Source organism: Rhincodon typus, unplaced genomic scaffold (genome assembly GCF_021869965.1).
Source record: "Rhincodon typus isolate 14 unplaced genomic scaffold, sRhiTyp1.1 hic_rhity00000129, whole genome shotgun sequence".
Classification (NCBI taxonomy): Eukaryota; Metazoa; Chordata; class Chondrichthyes; order Orectolobiformes; family Rhincodontidae; genus Rhincodon; species Rhincodon typus.
Window position 1 is genome coordinate 1,081 of NW_025965767.1, and position 8,451 is coordinate 9,531.

At 49.5% G+C, this 8,451-nt stretch overlaps 1 protein-coding gene across 1 annotated transcript; it reads left to right on the forward strand.

The window, feature by feature from the left end:
* cd151l (CD151 antigen, like) lies at nucleotides 1–6,311 on the forward strand. The gene is made up of 4 exons (XM_048621219.1): nucleotides 1–675; nucleotides 2,098–2,256; nucleotides 4,283–4,369; nucleotides 4,704–6,311. Exons 1-4 carry the CDS (start codon nucleotides 607–609, stop codon nucleotides 4,764–4,766), a joined length of 378 nt encoding a protein of 125 aa, XP_048477176.1. The 5' UTR covers nucleotides 1–606; the 3' UTR covers nucleotides 4,767–6,311.
* Nucleotides 6,312–8,451: the final 2,140 nt, after the last annotated feature.

Genomic DNA, 8,451 nt, shown 5'->3' on the forward strand with positions numbered 1-8,451 from the left:
AGAGCCAGGAACTGCAGCTCTGTGTCCCAGACTGACCCCCGGTGTCAGAGCCGGGAACTGCAGCTGTGTCCCAGACTGACCCCCGGCGTCAGAGCCGGGAACTGCAGCTGTGTCCCAGACTGACCCCCGGCGTCAGAGCCGGGAACTGCAGCTGTGTCCCAGACTGACCCCCGGCGTCAGAGCCGGGAACTGCAGCTGTGTCCCAGACTGACCCCCGGCGTCAGAGCCGGGAACTGCAGCTGTGTCCCAGACTGACCCCCGGTGTCAGAGCCAGGAACTGCAGCTCTGTGTCCCACACTGACCCCGGTGTCACAGCCGGGAACTGCAGGTCTGTGTCCCACACTGACCCCCAGTGTCACAGCCGGGAACTGCAGGTCTGTGTCCCACACTGACCCCCAGTGTCACAGCCGGGAACTGCAGGTCTGTGTCCCACACTGACCCCCGGTGTCAGAGGCGGAAACTGCACTAACCAATAAATTCCTTTGCCTGCCTCTTTCATCCTCTGTGTCACTCCCTCTCCCTCACCTTCTCTCTCACTCCGCCGCTTACCCTCTCTATGCTCTGTTACAGCTGAGTGATGACCTAAAGACCAATCTGCGAGTGACAATGATAGAGAAGTACAGGATGCCAGACCAGATCCATATCACCAAGGCAGTTGACAAACTGCAGCAAGAAGTGAGTTGACATTCCAGAGGAGAGAGGAACTGACCGGGGAAAGCAGACCCCAGCGAGAGAGAGAGTGCACAGACAGGGAGGGAGAGTGCAGACATGCTGTGCGGATGGTGGCGAGGGAGACGGAGGAGAGGAGAGGGACAGAAGAAAGTGAGAAAGTGAACACGTGTTGGGGGGGAGGGGAGAGAGGGAGAGACCATGGCATAGATAGAGAGAGAAAGACGGGCCACATGCAAAGTTCAATAGTTAAACTAGTTTTCTAAGGGATGGGTGGTAGCAGTTTAAAGAGTTACCAATGAGAGAAGAAACAAGAATGATTAACCTCATTACCTGAGATGGGGTGGTAAATGTTTAAACTGGTTGTCTGAGAGTGAGTGGGTCGGGCATGGTTAAAGTAATTATTGGAGAGAGAGGGAGGGGCAGATGGTTAAACTAGTTATCTGAGGGAGAGGGCATGGAGAGCAGATAAACTAGTTATCTAAGAGAGAGGAGTTGGGGAATGGTTAAACTAGTTATCTGACAGACAGGGAGTGGAGAATAGATAAACTCCTTATCTGAGAGCAAGGTGACAGACAACAGTTTCACATGAAATCAGAGAGAGTGGTGGTGGGGATTGGCTAAACTAGTTATCTGAGAGAGAAGTGTTGGTAAATAGTTATGCTAATTAACTGATAGAGTGGGGCTGAGGAACAGTTAAAATATTTATCTGTGAAAGAAAAGGTGTGGTGGGCAGTTATCTGGGAGAAGGGGTTTGGAGGACGTATCAGATAGAGGGGAATGGGGAACAGTGAAACCTTAGGAAGAACAGGTTGGGAAGGGTTGGATGAATAACCTGAGAGCGAGGAGTTGGGAATGGTTAAATTAGTTTTCTGCGAGAGAGGGTGTGGGACAAGGTTTAAGTAGTAGTCTAAGAGCGGGGTCAATGAATGATTAAACTAGTAATCGGAACAGTTGGTGAATGGTTAAACTGGTTATATAAGACAGGGTTTGGGAAATGTTGTGAAATGGTATAATCACTTACATGTGAGAGGAGGGTGGGGAAGGGTTAAACTAGTTATCGGAGAGAAGGGGAGTGGGGTGACATTAGTTATTGGAGAGGGGAGTTGGGAATGGATAATAGATTATCTGAGAGAGAGAGAGACAGAAAGAGTGGGAAACAGTTAGACGGATTGGGGGAATAGTGGACTAGTTATCAGGGATTGTGGTTAAACTAGTAATTTGAGAAAGGGGAGGTGGGGAATGGAGAACATATTTATCTGGAAGAGGGGCTGGTAAAGCTAGTTATTTGAGAGGGGGGTGCTGGGAGGATGAGTGAGAGTCTGGTGGTAACAGTTGGATGGAGAGCAGATTGGTGCTGGCCTATGGGTTGAGTGGGCTGTGCCCTCAGTAAACTCACACCGTGTGCCCCCTCTCTCGCCTTGTCAGTTCCGTTGCTGCGGCAGCAATAACTCGAAGGACTGGCAGGAAAGCCGCTGGGTGACATCGGGGCAATCTGGAGATCGGATCGTACCTGACAGCTGCTGTAAGTCCATGACAGTTGGCTGTGGTAAAAGAGACCACCCATCCAACATCTACAAGGTGGAGGTGAGTGAGTGGGGGGGGGGGGGTCCAAGGGGGGGTCCAGGGCAGGGGGCCCGAAAAGGGGGGGGGGGGGGGGGGGGGGGCCAAGGGGGGGGGGGGGGGGTTTGGGTTGGGAGAGGGCCTGAGGGAGAGGGGAGGAGGGATGGGAGAGGAGAGTGGGTGGAAAGGGGAGAGGGATGCAGAAGGCCATGTCTAAAGAAAATTGAGAAATTAAGGCCAATTCTTCCACAATTTCCACTGTCCATTCCCTCCACGTCCCTGGATAGTTCTCGGCTGGTCTCTGGCTACCTATCCCAGACATTGCCCTTGATCAATCTTTAGCCTGTTGAGGATCTGAACAACTTTCTGTTTCACCACAATGTGGGCTATACCACCTTCAGTAAAGACAATTGTATTGTATTAATTTAACCTGTTGGCCAACAGCCCTGGGTCCATGTATCAAATCCCTTTTGGCTCCATGTGTTGATCTCACTCCTCCTCTTTGGCTCTGTTTTACTACTTTAATGGTGAGAGAAGCTGTTTAGATAACGTTTCCTGTTAGCTGTTGGCCTTTTCTCACACACTTTCTTTGCTTTTCTTTCTTGTCCTTCAAACCTTCTGTATTCAGCCTGGTTTATGATTGCGTCATCCACCTGTCATCTCTCAAATGCACCCTTCTGTCTACTTCACCTTCAGCTTTCATTCTGTACAGACAGCTCCAGGTTTGCTCTCTGTGTCTTTTCACCTCATGGGAATGTACCTTGACTGTACTATCTCCTCTTTTAAAGACAGAATAGACCAAGCAGCTGACAATCTTTGATTCCAGTTTCTCTGGATCAGATCCATTCTCAATCCATTGAAGACCCCTCACCACTGATAGTCATTCTGGATTGTTCCTTGTCTATAGATACCCTAAACCTTACAATGTTACGATCGCTGTTTCTTTACGAGATGGTGTGGGTTTCATTCTCCAGAACCCAATCTTCTTCCTTATTGAACTGGTGACAAACAAGCACCTGAGCACACTTTATGGATTCTTTTGCTCTCTGTTATTGCAATTCCAGGCTGTATTTGAGTAGCCAAAGTGCGCAATTGTTGCAACTCTCTGTAATATCTTTGTACATCTTTCCTGTGAGTGAGTGGCCTATGGAATTCACCCAATAGTTTGATGGTAGCCCCATTATTACTTGGGTATAACAAAATAAATCTTCCTCGTTCCTCTGGTCTTGCATATTTTCCTTCATCTATATCCTCACCTTCCCTCTGTTTCCCATCTTCCCAGACAATATTTCTGCAGGAATATTGTAAGCCCAGCTTTCCTTTAACCCAGCTCTCAGTTACAACCCCGATAACATATTTCCCTGTTGTAATCTGCATCTGTAACTCATTTTACCTCATTCCAAACTTTTACATATACTCCTGGAATGCATCACATAAAAAACAACACTGCAGAAAATACTGGGCCGTATCTGTGGGGAGAGAAAGCGAATGAACCTTTCAGCTCTGTCACCTTCCTTTAGGAGCCTTGTTTAGACTTCATTGTTTCTCAATTTGTGTCCCCCACCTAGCACCTTCCCCTTTCTACCACCATTCTGATCTGCTCTTCCCTAGATCTCCTTGGAGATAGTATAACTCCCAACCACTGTGCTGTCAGTTTAAACCCTCCCTAGCACCACCAGACAAATCCCAGTCCATTCAGGAGAAACTTGGCCTCCCTGTAAAGATCCCAACTTTCCCAGATCTGGTTCCAGTGTCCCAGCAAACTGAAGTTTTCCTCTCCCTTGCCCAATCTTTGCAGCCATGCACTTTACTCTTGTATTTGTAAGATGACTGGCACGTTGTACTGGCATTAACGCAGAGAATGCTATCACTGAGGTCCTGCCTCACCTTCAGGAGCACAGTGCCCCTTACGGCACTAATGTGGGATGGTGTCCTGTCTCAGGCCCTGCTCTGTGCCAGGAGCTGGGGCCCACTATGCTGGAGTCATGCCTGTAGCCACTGGAAGGGCTGTGTGTTCATAGTGACTGAGCTGTGCTGCCCCGTTTTACAGGGAGGCTGCATTACCAAGCTGGAGGGTTTCATCATGGCCCACCTGAAGATTATTGGAGCAGTGGGAATAGGAATCGCCTGTGTCCAGGTAGGAGCACTGTTATACACAGCCAACGGAGACCATTCAAACCAGCAGCTTCCCCCCCTACCCCATCCCCTGCGCCTGCTCCTTCAGCCAATAGGATCCCAATGTGATTTCATTTGGTCCCAGTGTGGAGCTGTCTGTATGAACTCCCCCATGGTCCCAGTGTGGAGCTGTCTGTATGAACTCCCCCATGGTCCCAGTGTGGAGCTCCCTCTGTGCTGCCCATGGCGGGTGGGGGCGGTGGGGGGGCTGCAGGTGTTGGGTACTGGAGGATCGTGTGAAGATGCTGTGACCATGAAGACTGTAGAAAGCTGATGCCACGTTTTGATCTTTACAGATCTTCGGAATGATTTTCACTTGCTGTCTGTACCGGAACCTGAAAGCGGACACTCCCTACTAGAGCTGGGACTTACCTACATCTTCCTGTCAGCATTCCCATCTCACCATTCCCGTTCCTTTGCTCCCCAACAGGATGTGAGACGAGAAGCCTCAGAAAGCCTCGGCCCCACTGACCCTCCTCTGGGATGGTGTCCCCACCCCTAGCCAGACTGCCCCCCCCGAGACATTCCCCAACCCCACTGTCCCTCCTCTGGGACATTCCCCCACCCACCCCCAGCCCCTCTGATCCTCCTCTGGGACGTTGCCCCCAACCCCAGCCCCGCTGTCTCCCCTCTGGGATGTTCACCCCACCCCCAGCACTATTGCCTAGCCTTTGTAGAGCTCTGACACTGGGCCCCTCAGTGGTGACCATGTACAAACACCAATGGGGGACGTCACTATGGGGCACTGGGCCTCTCGATGGCATGGCTGTCCTGCAGAGCTCACTCCTGGTTATACATTACAATGTCATAGGGAACTGAGTCTCCCCATCCCTCTTCACAACCGCCCACACCCTCTGAGGGAGGACGAGAGGGAGAGAGAGAGATTGGCCACTATGGCATACACCATGTCATACCCTGACAGCCCTCTGTTAGGTAAGGGGGCCATCATTCTGTGCCAATGGTCACTTTGACCTTATTTCACAGACCCTGACACCTACCTTTCCTTGCCCCTTTCCCCTTTCCTGGGCCCAACATGCCCATCTGCACCCCCCGTCCCCGGACACAGACACCCCTGTTACTCCCCACCCCCCCACCAACACACACACATATGGACACGGACACATGGACACACACACACACACACACAGACACACACATGGACAGACACACACAAACACAGACAGACACATACACACACACGGACACTCACAGACAGACACTCCTCTTCCCCCCCGCCCCACTCCCTCCCCGGTACAGACACCCCATTTCCTGCTGCTTGGGGTGACTGAGCAGAGGTACCCCCCCCCCCCCCCCCCCCCCCCCCCGCCATAGACACTCCTCTTCCAGACACTCCTCCAACACTCCTTTCCCCTCCCTGCAACCCCCCCCCCGCAACACACACACACACACACACACACACACCCCTGCCCCGAACGGCAATGTGAGAGGGAGGACAATGATTGTGTGTTGCTCAGGAGCCCTGGCCCTCTCAAGGTGAACACAGTCGCAAGCTACAGTTCAGAGCTGGGGCTTATGGGGTTAGCTCTCAATACCAATGCACTCTGCTGGGGGTGGGGTGGGGGTGGTTGTTGGGGAGAGAGAGAGATGCCGTTGGAGGGGAATACGGTGGGACAGATAGCTAACAAAACATTTAACATGTAAACTGGTGACTGTAAACTCTGCTGCTTCTGTGCTTATCCCGGTTGTGTGGAGACCAGCAGATTGGCAGTCCCTGTGTGTTTAAGGTGCTGTGGAGCAGAAGGTTGTCTCGGGATCTCTGTGGGACTCTGCTCCTTCCCTCTAACCTCCAGTTATTATTGTCTAGCTGTCACTGATCACAGTCGGGGAGTTCTACCACGCTGTATTTTTATATTTACTGTAGAAATAAAACCTGTCTAACACCAGACTCTGTTCTTGTGAGAGATAGCACAAACATCATGGTCCTGAGCACCAACATACCATGGTCGCGAGTGATAAAACACGCATTCAGCAAAACACTGACGTTGGCTCACTTCCGAATAAACCACAGCGCTCCCTGAAGCATTTCCAGGCACACACTCACCACAATACCTCATGCGCAGTCACTGAGAAACACTGCCCACTCACTGAAACACCTGTTACAAACAAGGGAGAAACACAAGGAAGTTTCTGCCTGATTTTTCCCATTCTTGGGAGTGCTGTGACACCCAGCAAACAAATACAAAAGATAGGTTTTCTCATGAAAAGTTTATTTATCAATCCCCATCTGCAGTTGCTACAGCGCATGCAGAGAAGAAAAAAATGATTACAAAAGAGGCAACATGCTGCTCCTCTGATGCTGCTTGGCCTGCTGTGTTCATCCAGCTCTGCACCTTGTTGTCTCGGATTCTCCAGCATCTGCAGTTCCTACTATCTCTGCACTTAAATTATTTTTGGAAAAGGCCGAAAAAGCCATAATTGTTTGCTAGTCTTTTGAGACAGAAGCTGGAAACGTGTACATGTATGTGACAGGGGCAAGAGTAGGCCTTGAGCCTGGTTTTCCATTCAGTAAGATCGTCTGCCATCTGCCCCCAATAGCACAAGATTCTCATCAGGCAAAGCACTTAATTTACTCCCACTGCCACCCCTCAAAGCAAAAGTTTAATGAATACCTCTTCCGATTTTCTGCCCCCATCTTCTGAGGGATAGAGTTCCGAAGTCCCACAAGCGTCAAGAGAAACATTCCCCTTCTCTCTGTCCGAAAAGAGCAGACCCTGTACTTCTGGATTTGCCCATAAGAGTCGACATCAATTTAATGTCCAACCATCCCATTAACCATTTTCTGAAGAAGGGTCCAGGCCTGAAACGTCAGCTTTCCTGCTCCTCTGATGCTGCTTGGCCTGTTGTGTTCATCCAGCTCTACGCCTTGTTGTATCAACCTTCTTCATTACCTGTTGTACCTGCATACCGACCCGATTTGTGACTCCCGCACTTAAAAAGAAGTCTCAATCCCTCTACACCTCAGCATTCTGCAATTGTTCTGTGTTTAAGTGCTCCTCTTCTTTTTCATTCTCTCCGCTTAAGCGGACAACATCGTACGCCTTTCCTCACATTATACTTCATCTGGTAGATTTTTGCTCACTTGATCAACTTGTCCATATCTGTCTGCAACCTCCTCATCACAACATGCTTCCCTATTTAGTTAGTTACCGTCCCTTCACTCTCCTCATCTAGATATTGAAAACCATGAACAATATAGCACAGGAACAGGCCCTTTGGCTCACCATGTCTGTGCCAGCCACGATTCCATTGTAAACTAATCCCATCTGCCTCACTTGTCTGTATCTCTCTATTCCCTGCCTGTCTAAAAGTCTCTTAAAAGTTGCTATTGCATCTGTTTCTACCAATTCCCCTGACAGTGCGTTCCAGGAACCTACCACCCTCTGTGTTTAAAAAAAAAACTTGCCTCGTAGATCTCCTTTAAACTTTACCCCACTCACTTTAAACTTGCACCCACTAGTCTGACATTTCTCTCCAGGGAAAGAGACCCCGACCATCCACCCTATCCGTGCCTGTCATAGTTTTATATACCTCTGTCAGGTCGCCCCTCAGCCTCTGATGCTCTAACGAAAGCAATCCTTTTATAGCTAAGACCCTCCAATCCAGGCAGCATCCTGGTAAACATCTTCAATGCCCTGTCCAAAGCCTCCACATGTAGGATTGAGCAAAAATCCCTATCATTTTAAATACTGGACCAAAACCCTGGATTTTTGACAACTTTTTTTATAAAATTAAAGAAAAGGCAGCTAGGCTATGCCCTGGGGAAATACACCATCACAGGGACTGCTGTGTGGGACCACTGTTCAGTTACAAAATCCAATTCACACCTCAACCCTAAAAGAACAATGATCCAGAATAACACAGACATCATGGAGCCTTCACAGATACCAAGAAATCCAACTACAATTAATACTTGTTCGAAGAAATACCAGACATTCCACCTAACTGGAATATGTTTGCACTTACTCTAAACTATCAGCAAGGCAATTCATCGCAAAAAGGGGTAACAGTAACACAATTGGGAAA